This window comes from Salvia hispanica, chromosome 1, assembly GCF_023119035.1.
Source record: "Salvia hispanica cultivar TCC Black 2014 chromosome 1, UniMelb_Shisp_WGS_1.0, whole genome shotgun sequence".
Taxonomy (NCBI): domain Eukaryota; kingdom Viridiplantae; phylum Streptophyta; class Magnoliopsida; order Lamiales; family Lamiaceae; genus Salvia; species Salvia hispanica.
This window is the reverse complement of record NC_062965.1, coordinates 49,172,905-49,191,433: the sequence shown is the minus strand read 5'-3', so window position 1 is coordinate 49,191,433 and position 18,529 is coordinate 49,172,905. Positions and strand designations below refer to the sequence as shown.

General features: G+C 32.3%; 3 protein-coding genes across 5 annotated transcripts; 1 reads left to right on the top strand and 2 right to left on the bottom strand.

Moving 5' to 3' along the window:
• The first annotated feature begins 910 nt into the window (after positions 1–910).
• On the top strand, positions 911–3,591 carry LOC125199431 (ankyrin repeat-containing protein ITN1-like). Its single transcript, XM_048097440.1, has 2 exons — positions 911–1,480; positions 2,869–3,591. Exons 1-2 carry the CDS (start codon positions 911–913, stop codon positions 3,589–3,591), a joined length of 1,293 nt encoding a protein of 430 aa, XP_047953397.1.
• A 2,127-nt stretch (positions 3,592–5,718) lies between these two features.
• Positions 5,719–7,376, bottom strand: LOC125220669. 3 transcript variants are annotated; one of them, XM_048122899.1, is made up of 6 exons: positions 7,288–7,376; positions 7,108–7,206; positions 6,698–7,024; positions 6,367–6,600; positions 6,228–6,277; positions 5,719–5,908 (listed from the first exon to the last, which is right to left on the bottom strand). In XM_048122899.1, exons 1-5 carry the CDS (start codon positions 7,336–7,338, stop codon positions 6,260–6,262), a joined length of 729 nt encoding a protein of 242 aa, XP_047978856.1. In that variant the 5' UTR covers positions 7,339–7,376; the 3' UTR covers positions 5,719–5,908; positions 6,228–6,259. The 3 variants fall into 3 exon arrangements, with proteins under 3 accessions (XP_047978856.1, XP_047978802.1, XP_047978910.1); XM_048122845.1 differs by having other exon boundaries at positions 6,228–6,600; XM_048122953.1 differs by lacking the exon at positions 6,367–6,600.
• A 3,289-nt stretch (positions 7,377–10,665) lies between these two features.
• On the bottom strand, positions 10,666–12,666 carry LOC125199420 (ankyrin repeat-containing protein ITN1-like). Its single transcript, XM_048097434.1, has 2 exons — positions 12,256–12,666; positions 10,666–11,370 (listed from the first exon to the last, which is right to left on the bottom strand). The coding sequence occupies exons 1-2, from the start codon at positions 12,664–12,666 to the stop codon at positions 10,666–10,668; spliced, it is 1,116 nt and encodes a 371-aa protein (XP_047953391.1).
• Positions 12,667–18,529: the final 5,863 nt, after the last annotated feature.

Below are 18,529 nucleotides of genomic sequence, written 5' to 3'. Positions count from 1 at the left end.
TACATTTAGTTGACATACAGATATGATCAGTTGACTTCTATAACATAGGTTGTTGAATTATCAATTTAAGATAGTTATCAACCGTTATATCCTTACTATATAATGTGTCCGTATGCTCCCTCTATCCACTATCAATAATAATGGAAATTACGAATTTTAATAGTTACTACCTCCGTCCCCCAAATTTTGCTACACATTGACCCGACACGGGTTTTAAAAAATGTAATGGAAAGTGAGTTGAAAAAGTTGGTGGGATGTGGGTCCTACTTTTAAAGTATTGGTTTTATAATAAAATGTGAGTAGGAATGAGTTAGTGAAATATGGGGTCCACTACCAAAATGGTAAAAGTGAAGTGTATCAAATTTTCAGGGACGGACCAAAATAGTAAACTGTATCAAATTTTCACAAATGGAGGTAGTAATAAATATGAGAGAAAACTTATGTAGAATGAGACTGATCATTTTATTCAAAGATAGAAATTTACTACTACTACTATAATGTCACTAATGTTTATGAATAAAAAAAACAAGACCATTGATTGTAGAATGATGTTGAGACATAAATAAACTTTTACACAAATAAGACTCAACGTATTTATTACTCGATTCCGCCTTCCGCGTAACTACTTACCAAAAGTTAAAAACATGAAGTGGCATGCTAGGTATAGAAATACTAATAAAATGTAGTAGCTAGTAAGAATCCATACATTTGTTTTAGATTTAGTAAATGGTAATCATGAAGAAATCAATATAAAATTGGTAATTACTGTATATCGCATTTGACTACACATTAATCTAACAATAAAAATTGCACCAAAACCGGCCGGCAACAAATGGAAAGTCTTGTGTCGTGTGTGTGAATATCCATATATATGAGTCCACATCTCACAAACTCAATAGAGTTGGAAAAAATGGTTCCCGAGTCAATAAAAATGAAGCTCTATGATGCTGCAAAAAATGGAGATATAGCAACATTGGCAGAATTGCTGCAACGAGATCCGAATCTCGTTGCTGAAGTTTTATATGCACGCTCGCGCAATGTTCTACACATAGCAGCGATGCACGGGCAAGAAAGCATCGTTGAGATGCTGAAATTCCACGCACAGCTAGCTCGAGATTTAGACTCGCAAAATTCGACACCACTTCACATTGCAGCTGCGCGTGGGAATGTCGCAGTAGCCTCAAGACTGTTATCAATGGCCCCTGAGACACTCTGGTGGCGAGACGTTCATGATATGAACCCGGTTCACATTGCAAGCATGTGTGGTAATGTTTTAATCTTAACAGAGCTGCTTCGCCTCGATCATTCTCCTGCTATGGAAAGGGTGCATCGTGGACAGACCGTGCTGCACTTGTGCATCAAACATCGCCATAAGGCAGCCTTCGACTTTTTGTTGCCGAGGTTGGGGGAGCTTATTTGTGCCAAGGATGATGATGGCGAGACAATATTGCATCTGGCTGTTAGGTGCAATCGACTTACGGTAACCACCCTAATAGTTTTTTTTTTTTTTTATTCTATGTATACTAGTTTTAAGTAGCAATAATTCATATAATAAGAATATCACATAGGACCAGTGGCAGATGCAGGAGTTCGCGACTGAGGGGTCCAAATTAATATAAATAATGGCAGAGTATTTTTGACGTTTACTTTATCACAAGTAGTTGTGGCATGAGTAAAAGGAAGTTGTGACATATATAGATTATAGTGAATGACAAATGTTAAAAAGGTGACAATTACTAGATATACATATGATCGTTAAAATTAGTTCAAAAATGGGAAGGATTAACAAATAAAAAAGTATTGCAAAGTGAGTGGTATATTTAAAAAATAATAACTTGACTATTTGAAAAAAAATGAGAATTGTTAACAAAATGAAAAAAAAAATATTGCAAAGTGTGTAAACTTTAAAATTAATAGCTTGTCTTTATTGCAAGTGTGTATAATTTGAGATTAATAGTTTGTCCTTGTCTATTTTATAAAAAAGAGAAGTGTTGGCAAAATTTTACTCCCTCCGTCCCGTTTAAGATGACACGTTTTCCTTTTTAGTTTGTCCCAACTAAGATGACACATTTCCTTTTTTGGTAACTTTCTCTCTCCAATTAATACACTCAACCACTTTTTCTCACTCCTATTAAAATATTCATCTTTCTTTATCTCTCTACTTTAATAGTTACACCCACTTTCTCTCTCTCTAATTAAACACTTTAACCAATAACTCCTAAAATCCCGTGCCGGCTAAGCAATGTGTCATCTTAGCCTGGACGGAGGGAGTATAAAAAAAGAGTAGTGTTGACTAAACAAAAGAGCTAGAAATTTCGACCACTTGTGTCTGCCGCTTTATACTTATCCTTTGTGAACCTAATATATACTCCCTCCGTCCCTGATTAATTGTCACTCTTTGACCAGACACGGATTTTAAGAAATGTAACGAAAAGTTGGTTGAAGAAGTTAGTGGAATGTGGGACCCACTTTTTAATATTGGTTTTATGATAAAATGAGTGAAGTGAGTTAGTGGAATGTGAGACCTATTTACCATATATGGTAAAAATGAAGTGTGGCAATTACTGAATGTCGGAATGAAATGGAAAAGAGTGACAATTAATCGAGGACGGAGGGAGTATATAGGTAAAGATATAAAAGTTGGGGTTCCATGGGACTCCAAGGCTCCATGTAGGTCCGCCTCTACGTAGGGCTTTTCAATTGTCATATTTACTTGTTACTGAAGGGTCATATCTTATAGTATTAATTATCTCTTGTTCGGTTGTTGTTTTTTTTTTTTTTTTAAGTTTAGCCTGTATTTTGGCATATCTCAATATTATACATATCACCTTCACCCTTATGACTAGTTTAATTTGATCGAAATCTAAGTTGATCAAAGACTTGGTGGAGCGTACACAAATAGATCCGCAGACGCAGAATTCTTTGGGCAAAACAGCGCTGCAAATCTTGATTGAGAGCAAACCAGACATAAGTCGTGATCATATACAGATGCTAAAACCTTTAAAGATTCCATCAACAAATAAAATATCAAAGGTCTTTCCCAACCTGAGCGACACGACAATGGTGGTGGTGGTCCTGATAGCCACCATGGCGTTCCAGGCCGCCATCAGCCCCCCTGGCGGGGTGTGGCAGGAAGACACGACATCACACAAGGCTGGCGATGCAGTGATGGCATCATCTCATCCAAAACTATACAAACATTTTGTTCGTGCTAACAACACAGCCTTCGTTTCATCAATCATCACAATCTTCCTCATCACAACCCGGCAGCCATCTGGACGCATTTTTTTCCTGCTCATCTCCTTGTTAGCAATGTGGGTATCGCTCGCATCTATTTCCGTTAGCTATGGAGCTTCTATAATGGTCGTCTCTCCAAATACAAAAACACAATCACTTGTTGTTCTTATTATCATAGTGGTGGTTGTGTCACTAGGCATCATCGGATTCATATTTGCGTATAATATTATCCGGGAATGGTACTTGCGCAGGACGAGCGATCACCATACAGCTCTCCAGCGATTAGAGACGCCGGCGGATACACTCCTCTCCCTAGTTGACGTGATTTTACGGACGTCGGATAGGCCATACTAGCTAGCGTGGCCATGTTATACCTTTGCAAAGTCTAAAAGAGTCATTATCTGTTTTCTTTGGAGAATTTACCATCCAAATGCGTGATATATCATCACTTTATATATAGTTCTCCTCCTTATGTGCGTAGTTTATTTATTATATGTGCTTTCAAGTGTTATCTAGTTGTAAGGCCTACAATAGCTGAATGATGTATTATTAAGCTAAACAGTCAATTATGTGTGTGTTTGGTTTATTTCTTCTATTAAGTCATTTTCCTAAGTTACAATAAGCATTTTCAAATTTTGCACCTAAAGCCATCAATTTTAACCAAATTTTAAAGCATTTTCGTGCCCATGCATCGCTGCTAAGTGTAGAAGATTTCGTGAACACGCAAATGAAACTTCACCAACAAGATTCGGATTCTCGTCCAGCCATTGTTGCAATATTTCTTCATCTTCACTTCTTACAACAGCATCATAGAGTTTCTTTTTTTCTGCCTCTCCAATCGTTCTTTCCAGTTTTTCAGACACACTAGACCAATTTTTTTTTATGACAACCAACTACAATTATATTGAGATAGGATCTAAAATGACCAATTTTATATCGATTTCATCTTAGATTGTCGTTTTCAAAAAGATACAATGTAGCTACAAACATGACGGATCATGCTAGGTATACATTTTATCAATGTTGTAATAGTGAAACATGGAAAACAAGATACTAACATTTTCAATTTTTAATTTCTAACATACTATGCAATTTAGTTCAACAAGAAAAAGACATTGTACTTTAAGCGAACATAATAGATTAATTAAGCCACTTGAAACCTAGCTCCAGCCAGAAAAACAATAGTATACTAAAATTCATACCCCTTGATAAATGGATAGCTAGGCTCAACATAAGATACATAATTTATGAATATTTATGTATAAGGAAATGGAGTTTTAAGTTAGACTATATGACTCATCCGGCTTAATCCGAATTTTACGTGGAGTGATAATATGGTCCAACTGGTCGTTAAACTCATTATGATTATTCATGGGTATTGCTGAATAGATGCATTGTCTATAGTGACTAGATATTGTAAATGAATCTCCTGAAATCGGACTTACTAAAAAATTAGCAATAAATATAAAATATTTAAAAATTAATAAAAATACATTTTAATTTAAGTCGGGAAGTCTATAATGTTACTATTAGACATAAAATTGTAAAGATTACAATTTATTTTCTGATTTATTATTCGACAGCATAAATGAAAAATCTTCTTTAAATTAAAATTGTTTTCTACTCCCTCCGTCCCCAAATAATATGCACATTGGGTTCGACACACGTTTTAATGCAAAATTGGTAAAGTAAGAAATATGTAGAGAGCACTACAAAAAACTTGCTATTTAGTGACGGATAATTCTGTCACTAATCGGTGTAATTTCTTCACTTCAGAGGTTAAATAAAAGTAAGTTTCAGCAGATTCATTATTAAAAAACTTGTCAATAAAAAATATTAGTGACGGATTTGTCCATCGCTACAGCTATTAATCCACCCAATAATGGAAAACATAGGTCGCTTTAGTGACAGAATATTCTGACATTATTTAGTGACTAGCGCTTTTAAGTCATATTTCTGTCACTAGTTGTTGAGCTAGCAGCCGCCCACTACTAAAAAATCATCATTTCATCACACTTAAAAATGTCAGCATATATAATTTTTTGTTACATTTCATCTATAATTACAGTTGGTGCAAGTGCATTAACAAAAGATTTAATAAGAGATTAAGTGTAAAGATAAAGCTTCTAATACTTCATCTGAAAACGTAATGTAAAACTACTTGTAGTGTCACTCGAGAGTGTGATAAGACGTAATCTGAGATTACACTATCTTACTACACGTGAAAATTTACAAAATACCACCTGTGAATAGTTCTAATTACATCCCCACCCCCTGATCGTATGTAATTTACATTTGTCACCTACAAATTTCCATAATTTACATATTGATCCTTCAAATATTAAAAAAACATAATTTCATCCTTTAAAAGCTTAAAATTTACATTTTTTAATATGTAATTATTTTTGTTACTTCCAATTAGTACAAAATACATAACAAACTATTATTAAAAATCCAACAAACTTTTATCAACAAATCATCTAAATAAAATATAAAATTCGAATATATAAAAATCCAAAGTATTTCAAAACTCTAAACATGCATTCCAACAATGTGAAATGTCAATTCATTTTCTTCTTAAACTATGTGACCATACTAGTACAGACTATAATTAAATCTGTGAGCCTCTTCTTCCTACTTGTCCAAAGAACAAGTTCCTCTGCAACGTGCCCTGAAAAAAAATTAAAAATTTTAAATTACTATCATGAGTTGAAAAGTTACATGTGTTCTATAGAATAAAACCTTAAGTAAATAAACTTCCTAGAACAAATTTATTAACACTGAAAGAAACACTAAACAGAAAAGCCTTAGTTAATAGTGTTAAATATCTAAGGGCTTAACAATATAAAACATTGTAGTCACAAATAAAACTTATAAAATAAAAAGTAGGACGTAACATGAATCAGTAATACAAGTAACATAATTAAAAGCATAAACCAAGATTGATCATGTAATCATTATAATTAGTTAACTAATTAACAATAGATTACCTTGAATCCATATGTAAATCAACAAATTGCCACTACTCAATAGGCGTCACCTACATATATAAGTTGAAAATATACTTAGAATCAAACTAAAATGCATTTGGTAATTATATAGTAGCAATAAATAATAGATAGAGAATACCAAGGAACATGGCCAAGCAACCGTATCACCAATTGTTTGGGAAAGCTCTTGAAAGTTGTCGTAAGGCCTAATCAATTGTTCCTTCGGCTCAATCACAACTTTAACACTAATTTCACACCAATTCAATCCTAACATTTGTCCCCCAACCTTTTTATTTGGATCAATGCTCTGAATAAATCCTTTAGCAACGATTTTCTGTGTGAAAATACTTCTAAAAGAAACATATTTTCCAACCTCCAAGAAACAAAAATAGATAAATAAGCATTTTAAATCTCTCTATATATAGGACTATGATATATATATTTCAGAACTGTAAAAAAAATAAAGATACCTCATAAGTTTGAGCCGTCGTAGAACGTAGTGAAAGAGATTCGGATGCTATCGCATTTGGCCTTGTGTCTGCTTGTGAAGCACAAGGTCTTTGTTGTGCTCCAAGCATTGCCTCTAGTCGTGCATTTTTTTCTCTGTACTCACTTAGTAAACGGTCTGATGTGTTTATAGGAGTCCCATTCCATACATCTGAGGGACACACTCCTTGGCCCATCATTCTTACTTGACCAGGTTTGTCCTTCCCTATAACTTGGGCAAATATATCATTTGGAGCGATTACATCTTCAGAATGTTCAGATAGTTGATCCCTACATTCTGCCATAGCTGCCTGTTTATATAACAAAAATTAATGTATAGATTAAAATTAGTACATAATAAATTTGATATAATGAACATATCAATAACACATACAATTTTACTCGAGACAGCGTCACTTGAGTTTCCATTTGAAGAAACAAAGCACGAACGAAATAGTTGAGCACGAGTTGGGCATCGTCCTTGTTCCTTTGTCTATGAATATGTATATTATTAGGTTACTAATATATTGTAAAAAAAATGATAAAATTAAATATATAAGAAATAAAACATTACCAATTTGGCCTTAACTTGCGCAAATGACGTTTTTCCCGTTCTTTGATTCATTACCTTTTTCGCTCGAGCAATTTTATTTCTTTTACTTATATTCTAAAAGCAAGTAAAAAAGGATTAGTAAATTCACAGTTTAAATGAAATGGTTATTATATATATGTATTAAATATACCTTTGCCTTATCTGTTCTCCAATAAGCAAGGAGATTGATCCATTGATCTTCAGGAACTCTATCATCTCGGTCATGTATTAAATGCTCAATAGATACGTCGGCCCAATATCGTGTTTTTAAATGATGCTTCCAAGTTCTCCATTTAAGTCCGATGGAGGCTAAGATCCACTTCTCGGCAATGATAGGCATCTCGAACCGCGACTGCATGACACAAAGTCAGCCAATGTTAAAAATATGTATATATAATTGACTAGCTAAATGATAATTTAATAACCTTAGCTTTCTTTAAATGTTATTACCTTTACAATATTGAGCATCTCATCTTTATTCTCCTTTGGCATTGCGTGCCAATTTTTAATATCTAATGGACATTGATAGCCATTTGCAATCGTACCTAAGAAATGACAAAGCTTGCTTTTCTCACCGCCTATAGGTTGACCAAACTCTTTATATTCAACTGACATGAGGGGTAAGTTCAAAGGACGACCCCATATATTTTTCATATAGGTAGGGCCTCTACTTTCCTTTTCAACAATGCTAGCTCCAAATGCACCGTCTTGAAGCATAAAAAAAAATAATAGGATTAGTCTAAGAATAAAAAAGCTTACATAACTAATCACAGTGGTTGATTGTCCATTACCTTCATCTTCCTCTTGTTCAATGTCAATACTCATATCCTCATTGTTTGAATGTGTGACTGTGTTTGACTCTTCTTGATGTATGTTTCTATTATAAACTCTTCTGCCTAATGTAGTCCTAGTAGTAAAATCTGCATATCATTATAAAATATTATGTTCAAATAAGTAAAATTATTTTCATGTACAAAAGTAAGTCCACAGAGAAACTTAACACACAAAGAGGAGAGACGCGATAAATGCAAGCTCCTTTGGCAAAAAATAATGAAAATGAAGAAAATCATACAACCTACAGATCACCCTATCCATTTGACACAAGGCTAATAACCCGAGAAGCATCAACGATAAATTCAGTAATCAGACACTAAATGCCTATTTTATATCCTTACTGATAAATTACAATAGACAAAGGCAAAATCAGCAGTGGAAAAACAATGCACAAAACGATCAAAGATAAATCTCCATGCTACATTTCACATTCAAAGTAAAAAAAAGATCAGGTTAGCACGCCAGTAATATAAAACTAGCAAATATATATATATAAAATATAACACATCTTAGACAAAACACCCACAACATGAATCCCTCTCTTTTTAACTAAACACATTCAAGAAACATGAACATCCAAAATACAAAACCCACCTATCTACAAACAGCAGTGTAATGTGTAAATAACCCAATTTGGAAAAGAATATCATAAACCAAAAATCAAATAAAACCAACTGTTGAGCATGAGCATGTTCTATCCAATTGTCTTTTTTACCTTCAGGATTTGTCAATCTTTGATGTGATATATTTGGTTCGTCTTGTAAACGAACATTTTTTTTACGTTGCCTTCGTCCTTTAGAAGCCATAACTGCATACATTAGAGTAATAAAATAAGTATAGACAACTTTTAGGATTGAACGATTAGAATACTCTAATGAAATGGAAGACTATAGTATGTCGCCTTATTTAGTCTCTACAAATTTCATATACGAATTGAACGATTCAAAAATTCAATTACACAACAAAATGTAGAAAATTAAAAAGAAGCATTATAACAATCTGTAAATAGGACAAGGAAGATAAAAATACCAGAATACTCCTCACCTTTGCTGAGTAATCTGAAGCTTCTTTTGTATTTTTTCCGTCAAGAAGGTGTAGAGACTCTTGTGAGAGAGATAGGGTTTAGTTCTAGTAGGCGTCATACAATACTGATTAAGTACCGCCACTATTTCTAATTCCTATGAAATACTACTATTTTAGTGGGAAAATTGCCGCCTCTATTTTTAATTATTTATGCACTTTTTAAACATTGTATTCTTTCAACAATTAGTGCTTAAATGTACTAGTATAATATTTGACGGATTGCCACTTTCTAATTCCCATGTAATATTTTAGTGGGAAAATTGCCGCCACTTTAAAAATTTTCTACTCTTTCAACGAATTGCCACTATTTCTAATTCATATCTAATATTTTAGTGGAAATTGCCGCCGCTAATTTTTAATTGTTTCATGCACTTTTTTAATTTTATATTCTTTCATCAAATTAGTGCTTCGATGTACTATTATAATAATTGACTAATGTACATATTATTATTGTCATTACTAATTTATAATTACATAAACTTTGATTCGGTCTTTGTCAATTATCTTTTGAATAATTTGTTTAATTACTTTCTTCATTAAGTAAAGTTCATTAGTAATTTGAAATTTTCTTTTTAGAGTCATGTTTAAGTATTTGCCTTTAACAACTTCCGTGAGTTAAAAATAGGAGCAAATCACCATTGTTGTACTTAATAGAAGTGAGTATAGGACTGTGAGTATAGGACTGTTAAACTGACATTTTAACTATAGTGTGACATCAGTGTATGATATAAATGTGAAGAAAGGTCAATGTATTGTTTGAGTATCTATCCTCACAGTTTTAATAAAATGTGACTAATTTAATGTAATAACAGGCCATTTTTGTAGTAGTCCATCACTAAATTTCGTCACTATCTAGCGCTTTTTTGGTAGTGAGAGAAAGAGTAATTAAAATATTGTTAGTGGGGAATGAATCACATCTCGTTAGAGAAAAGAGTTTTCAAAATTGGAAATTGCATATTCTCTTGGGACGGAGGGAGTACAATATAGTACTCCATATCATAACCCAACGAGTCCAACTGGATAAATCCATCTTCATTACCTTTTATTTTCGCAATGACCAAGTGGCTTCGATCATCAATTCATCATCATTGTTTCAACTCTTTTAAACATAAAATTCACGTTCTTCTAACAAAGCTACAAGCATAATTTATTAAACAATGCAAAACAATTGCTCACTCGTATATAATTTTATTTTCACAGATTTTGCATATTATGCATGCAATCGTATAAATTGGTTGAATTCATATCTCGCATATCAAACTTGTGTGCATTATATTTCGCACAAATTTGGTATGTCGGGTGTCAATTCAATCAATTAATACCATGCATACAAAGGAAGGAAACAAATGTGTACTAAACACATAAATACGAAAAAAAACACATAACAAGTCTTGTAGATTTTGCAAAGGTAAGTGTGGTCACAATTGCACAGATCCAGAATCATCATCCATCCGAGCGTCGTACAACGAGGTCAACTCGGTTGAGTAGTTCATAAATCAAATTCTTCAGTCGTCCGATGGTTGTATGGTGATCACTCGTCCGGTTTAAGCACAGTCCTCGTACAATATTATACACAAATATGAACCCTAGGATGCCTAGTGACACAACCACCACTATGATAATTGTATGAACAAGGGAAAGTGTTTCGGTATGAGGCGCGACCACCATTACAGAAGCTCTATAGCTGAGAGCAATAGATGCGAGCGACACCCACATTGCAAACAACGAGATGAGCAGGAAAAGAATGCGTCCGGATGGCTGTCGGGTCGTGATGAGGAAGATTGTGAAAATTGATGAAACGAAAGCGGTGGTGTTAGCACCGACGAACTGTTTGTATAGTATGGGATGAGTAGATGCCATCACCGCTTCGCCGACCTTTTTTGTATCCTGCCACACACCGCCAGGGGGACTAATGGCGGCTTGGAATGCCATTGCGGCTATCAGGCCCACCACCACCATTGTCGTGTCGCTCAGGTCAGGGAACACCTCAGACATGATTCGTGTTTCCCGAAACATTATAAGTGTTTCCATTTGTGTCTGGAGATCACATGCCTTTGGCCTCTCGGTCAAGATTTGCAGTGCTGTTTTGCCCATCAAATTCCGTGTCTGCTTCTTTATTTTAACAACCTCAACCAAGTATTTGATGGTCTGACAAAATCAACACATAATATCTATTCACTTTACTTAATTTATTTTGTAATCTAATCTTCCTTCATTTATTTATATTATTTTCTCATCACTTAATTCATTAAACATTACTCCCTCCGTTCCAACATAGTAGAGTCATTTCAATTTTTAACTAAAAAATTAGTGCTAACACCTTCTCTCACTTTTACTTTTCCTTCTTTCTACTTTTTCCTCTCTCTTATTTTATTAGTACTCCCTTCGTCCTAAGATATTAGACTCCTTTCTTTTGAGCACGGGAATTTAGGAGATATTGTTTTGTGGTGTAAGTGGAATTGGTAATAAAATAAATTTTTACCATAAATAGAAATGGCTCATGTATGTTGAGATATATGGGTCTAATATATTGGGACAGAGGGGGTATCATTTTATTTAATATATTCCACATTTTTTTTCTTAATCTCGTGCCGAAAAATTGAAATTTAAAGAGTACTTATATTTTAAAATCAAGTACCGTCCTAAAATGAAATACCTCAAGTAGACAGGATGGTGGGAATATAAGACATTAAATACTGTCCAGTGTCCAATTTGGTCGATATACTAAAATTAATTTGTTTTTATATATGCTCTGTTTCTCAGTTCTCTCTCTAAGGAATTTTTCATTTTTCACTAACACTAGTAGTATTTAATTATTTTTTTATATTTTTCGTCCTCTATCAAGACTTTTTCATAGACATAAAGAATATTTAAATTGAAAAAAACAATACTATTTAAATAGTTACCTCGGGTTGTTTGCACCTAGCCGCCAAATGCAATATTGTCTCACCATCATCATCCTTCGCACATAAAAATTCCCCCAACCTTTCCACCAAAACCTCCAATGCCTTCAGTTGATCATGTTTGACGCACAAGTGCAGCACTGTTTCTCCACGATGCACCCTCTCCATAGCCGGAGATAAGTTTTTGAAGCAGCATGGCCAAGATATCAACACGGCCATGGATGGCTGCAATATGAACCGGGTTCAAACCATGACAGTCTCGCCACCAGAGTGTCTCGTTGGCCATTGACAACAATATTGAGGCTACTTCAACACTCCCTTGTGCTGCTGCAATGTGAAGTGGTGTCGAATTTTGCGAGTCTAAATCCCGAGCTAGCTGCATGTGGGATGTCAACATCTCAACGATGTTTTCGTGCCCATGCATCGCTGCTATGTGTAGAACATTTCGTGAACGTGCAAATGAAACTTCACAGACAACATTCGGATCTTCAGCTTGCAATGTTGCTATATCTCCAGTTTTTGCAGCATTATAGATGTTCATTTTATCCATTTGATGTAACTCTATTAAGTGATGGCGTTTCCATAATTTTTTTCTTACATATAAAAGCTTGTGAAGATGTGTGGACTTTAAGGTGTTTACATTTTTTCCTTTCAAATCGCCAATCAAAAAAAAGTCTGAAGTCCGAAATGAATCAATTCTCATTATTTAGTTCTCAACATTTACATTTTTTTTTAAATTATTAAATGTGACTAGTAAAATATTTGTGAACTATTCATACCGAAAAATGTACTATTTCTTTTTCGTTTTCCTCTTATGCTTATAATAAAAATAATTATATGTAAAAATAAATTAAATGACAATAAGTTACAAATTAATTCAATTAGAATAACACTTATTTGTATGCATATTCATTTATAAAAAATACAATAATATTATCAATATTAGTTACAAATTAATTCAATTAGAATAACACTTAATTCCAAGGGTAAATTGTACTCCATAGCCTAGGAGTTAGTCTTGATTAGCTATTATTTGAAATAAGTACTTTATAAGGTGATATTGTAAAAGTAAGTTTGACATTTATCTTCGTCGTACATTAATCTTTAATGCAAATTTAGTCATGTTTTGCTCCCTCCATATCGAAAAAAAAATAATTCTATTTATGGACGACATAGTACAAGTAAGTTTGACATTTATCTTTGTCGTACATTTATCTTTAATGCAAATTTAGTCAAGTTAGAAATACATACTCCCTCCATATCGAAAAAAAAATAATTCTATTTATGGACGATATAGAACTTTAATTAAAAAAAATTAATAAAGTAATAAGAGAAGGAAAAAAAGAGTAGGTAATTAAAGTAAGAGAAATATGAAGAAGAAGTAAGTAACGTATTAATGAGAGAATAAAAAGTGGATAAAGTATGACATAGAAACTTTCCATTACTTTTCATTTTTAGAAATTAGACTATTTTTTGTGAACATCTCATAATAAAAAAATGGGACAATTTTTCGTGGACGAAGTAAGCATAATAAAAAAAAAGAAGAGATAAAAGTATTGTTATTATAGAATTAAATCCACTATGGAAGAACATAAGAGCATGTCTTGCGGAAGAACAAGAAATTAAAAATGAATAAAAGTGGGTCTGGATCCACATTCTGTGCTCTTGGAGAAGAACACGGATGTGGATGCTCTAATCAGGTCAACCATGGTACTCCCCCGTCTGTTATTAACTAATGTTATCACTCGTGCTATGCACGGCACATAAAATTTTCAAATAATGAAGATAAATTCTAAGGTAAGTATATGAAAAAAACATGATTAAAAAAAGAGGATAAAGAGAATATTAATGATGTTCATAATTAAGGATATGTGTTAATTACAATAAGTATTCATAACACTATAAACAATTAAAAATATGATAAATAATAACAGAAGAGAAATGTACTTCTCTCAACCCACTTTATATGAAACATTTCATATTCGGCAAACGTTTTTATACAATTTCAATTTCTGGTATGAGTTGAGTAAAAAACAAAATAAAACAAATGGCAAAGAGGAGATGTGGTACTATGGATCGAAGAGTATGGATTAGTTAGGATAAGATATAAGAGATACAAATAAAAGAAAATGTGCGAGACTATGAATCAAAGAGAAAAAAACATAAAATTTGAATGAATAAATAAATAGTTCAAGAATGTTGATCAACAAACATATTTTACAGCCACCATTTTAGATTGAAAAAAAAACTAAACATGAAAAAAATGCTATAGCTTTAAAAAACATTGTAGTATGAAATTAAACATACATAGTTGACAGAATTTGTTATATGAAGTGGTGACAGGGAGTTTTTTGAGTCTTCTACGATTACAAATTTCTCGTGGTTCATATCACAATCACCAATTTCTTCTTCTTGGTAATCTCATTATCACAAACTGAGAACTCATCATCCATTTTTTCTTTTAACTGAGCAACACATAGCATCAACCTGATTTTGTTAAAGTGGAAAAATTAAGTGTGAACTTGGAGTCACCAATCTGAAATTAAAGATACAAATATTGTGGAAACAATAGAGATGGCAGCAAAGTAAGGAAAATAAATGGTTACGAAGTACGTAAACTTCGGTTGCTAGTTGATGAGTGGAGAAAAAATTATATCATCTAAATTTTTTCAGAAAATATATTATTCAATGTTGCAGGTTTGAGATGAAAAAAGAACCCATGCAACGGAGAGAGAGAAGACTCATTTAAGGGGGGAAGAAGAAAAATGTAGGTCTACAGTTTAACATATATAGGCCTGCCAGTACACAATTTTCCATAAGTGACCGAAAATTCTACAATTAGATTTACAATTAAAATACAGATTTTAATACAACCAACAGCCGTTGTAGTGAACAGTTTTCCCGCCAGAAAGGGCAAAATTGGTATTTTAAAAAATTCTCCAAAAACTTTCATTTTATATATTGATAGATTTTATAATAGAATATGAGTATAATTAATTAGTGAATGGTGGATCCACTCATTTACAATTGAAAAGGAAATGTAATAAGATAAATGAAAAAAAAGCATAATAATCACAATGTTTTTATTATGGAGAGAGAATGTTTTATTGTTCTAAAATAAACTCCTTTAGTTTATGTAGAGTGATTTTTTTCTTATAAATTTATAACAAAATATGTATTCACAAATATTGTATCCTGAAATATTGTAATTTCTTTGTTCCAAATATTAGTAAATTTGAAGTTATATATTCATAAGTTATATACTATTAGTAAATATGAAGAATGTTTTCATGTGATATTAGTAAATTTCAGTTGTTGTTAGTAGTAATAAATATTTGTTTTTATTATAGAGAGGGAATGTTGTACAGATAAATTAAAGTCATATATTATTAGTAAATATAGTTAAGTTAGTAAAATTGAAAGTGAATAAAGTAAGATGGTTAAAAAAGTATAGAGAAAAAGTAACATAGAGGACATTAAAAAAGGAAATTACTTATTTATTTTGGGATGTTTCAAAAAGGAATATTAGTCGATTATCTTGGAATGGAGGAATACTAGATAAATTTGGTCACATAGATTTAACGTGACCAGATTACAAAGTATGTCCAACTATTTTATTTGTAGAGCATTATCCTAAATATAGTAATACTTTTGTAGATGTAATAATTAAATGTTTCTACCTTAGTAGTAGTTATTTAGAGATAAATATATTCTTTACATGTTTAATTTATTAATTGTTCTTTCAAGATACTTTCTTATATGGAATGTAGATAAGTAGAAAAATATTTACGTATATGTTTAAGGGAAGTGATATATTGCTAACTCCACATCTAATTGCTAACTACAACTTAATTTGATGCATTAAATTATTAAATATAGGGTCAAGATTTGTTAGAAAAAAATATCAATGCTCAGTGTAAATAAAATGACGGAGGGGTATAATTGTCCATCCAAACAATAATGTAGTTGAAGAGTAAATAGAAGGTAATTAATTCTTTTACTTCCCAAGACAAATTACTCTTGACGTTCCATCATCCCCTCTCGCCATTCTTCCAAAAAACATGAAATCGATTCAAAATTCTGGCGATTGAAGTTCAAAATCCTAGCAATTTAAGTTCGACTTTGCGTTGAGTGTTCGAAACTAATGAAGAAAACGATGGAGAAAGGAAAGAGGAAGAGGAACTCGACGAAGGAAGAACCGGCTAAAGGTAAATGCATGTTTAATTATTCTTTGAATTCGACTAGAAAATATTTTATAGATTAATGTTTTGAGAATGAGAAGTTTGTAATATAAGTATTTTGTTTGATTTCTTTGATTTCAGTTTTGAGAATAATGAAGTTTGATTTTGTTGTGAATATGCTGATATTTTTGTTTGTAATATAAGTATGTTGTTCTAGCTTGAATCAATGTTTGATATTTCTGTGCTCCTTCGATTTCTGGAAAAAATTTAAAATCTCAACGCTCTGCAACATGAGCTTTGTTTGTTGTCTATATTTAAATGATTTTACTTATTTTTGTATATTTGGGGACTGATCATCACAATTAAGCTCTATATCAGCAATTGGATGTAGTTGATGCTACGCAATGAACTGAAATAGTATACTTCTTTGAGAAGAATGCATGTTGAAACCTTATATTTCTGTTTTTTTAAACTAAATGGACATTATAGAAACTATACATCGATTTTGAGTAAAGGTAAATGTGTACGTATTGGCATTACATGGGCTTATGTTTTGTATACAATAAATTGACATTTTAGTTTAACTAGATTTAGCTAAAAATATGTTTGTGTTGACATTATGTGTCTGTATTGACATTATATGAGCTTATGTTTTGTATACAATAAATTAACATTTTAGTTTAACTAGATTGAGCTAAAAATATGTCTGTATTGACATTATATGTGTATGTATTGATAATATATGAGCTTATGTTTGTATATAATATATGGGCCTAGGAGTTACTTGATTAGCTATTATTTGAAATAAGTTCTTTATAAGGTGATATTGTAAAAGTAAGTTTGACATTTATCTTTATCGTACATTTTATCTTTAATGCAAATTTACTCAAGTTGGAAATACATGCTCCCTCCATATCGACAAAAAAATAATTCTATTTATCGACGACATAGTACAAGTAAGTTTGACATTTCTCTTTGTCGTACATTTATCTATAATGCAAATTTACTCAAGTTGGAAATACATGCTCCCTCCATATCGACAAAAAAATAATTCTATTTATCGACGACATAGTACAAGTAAGTTTGACATTTCTCTTTGTCGTACATTTATCTTTAATTCAAATTTACTCAAGTTGGAAATACATACTCCCTCCATATCGAAAAAAAAAATTCTATTTATGGATGACATAGAACTTTAAAAAATAAATTTAATAAAGTAATAAGAGAGAAGGAAAAAAAGAGTACGTAATTAAAGTAAGAGAAATATGAAGAAAAAGTAAGTAACTTTGGAAGAGAGAATAAAAAGTGGGTAAAGTATGACAAAGAAACTTTTCATTTTTAAAAATTAGACTATTTTTTGTGATCATTCCAAAATGAAAAAATGGAATAATTTTTCGTGAACGGAGTAAGTATAATAAAAAAAAAGAGATAAAAATATTGTTATTATAGAATTAAATCCACTATGGAATAACATGAGAGTATGTCTTGCGGAAGAGCAAGAAATTAAAAATGAATAAAAGTGGGTCTGGGTCCACATTATATTCCGTGCTCTTCTCCAAGAGCACGGATGTGGATGCTCTAATCAGGTCCAACCATGGTACTCCTCCGTCTGCTATTGACAGTCCCATTTTGACTCGGCATGAGTTTTAAGAAATTATTTGACTTTATGAAAAAAAATGGAAAAATGAATTAGTAAAATATTGAACTCACTTTTATATATTAATTTCATTATAGAATATGAGTATAACGTGTTATCAATGAAAAAGGGAATGTAAAAAGGTAAATGAAAAAAAGGATAACTATCACAATGTGGACGCATTTTTTTCCTGCTCATATCCTTGTCACTCGCATCTATTTCACTCAGCTACGGAGCTTCTATAATGGTCGCCTCTCCCAATTCGGAAACACAATCACTAGTTGTTCTTACTATCATAGTGGTGTTTGTGTCACTAGACATCATCGGATTCATATTTGCGTGTAATATTATCCGGGAATGGTACTTGTGAAGGACGAGCGATCACCATACAACTCTCGAGCGATTAGAGACGCCGGCGGATACACTCCTCTCCCTAGTTGACGTGATTTTACGGACGTCGGATAGGCCATACTAACCAGCGTGGCCATGTTATACCTTTGCAAAGTCTAAAAGAGTCATTATCTGTTTTCTTTGGAGAATTTACCATCCATGGTATATCATCACTTTATATATAGTTCTCCGCATTA

Bases quoted from the DNA above. Each gene is read 5' to 3' on its own strand.
- LOC125199431 (XM_048097440.1), top strand. From the start codon at position 911: ATGGTTCCCGAGTCAATAAAAATGAAGCTCTATGATGCTGCAAAAAAT. The intron at 1,481-2,868 runs GTAACCACCCTA...TCGAAATCTAAG, and splicing joins TTAGGTGCAATCGACTTACG to TTGATCAAAGACTTGGTGGA.
- LOC125220669 (XM_048122845.1), bottom strand. From the start codon at position 7,338: ATGAATCAAAGAACGGGAAAAACGTCATTTGCGCAAGTTAAGGCCAAA. The intron at 7,207-7,287 runs GTAATGTTTTAT...ACATATTCATAG, and splicing joins CGCAAGTTAAGGCCAAATTG to ACAAAGGAACAAGGACGATG. The intron at 7,025-7,107 runs GTATGTGTTATT...TTATATAAACAG, and splicing joins ACGCTGTCTCGAGTAAAATT to GCAGCTATGGCAGAATGTAG.
- LOC125199420 (XM_048097434.1), bottom strand. From the start codon at position 12,666: ATGAACATCTATAATGCTGCAAAAACTGGAGATATAGCAACATTGCAA. The intron at 11,371-12,255 runs GTGCGTCAAACA...TGATTTTGTCAG, and splicing joins GGAGAAACAGTGCTGCACTT to ACCATCAAATACTTGGTTGA.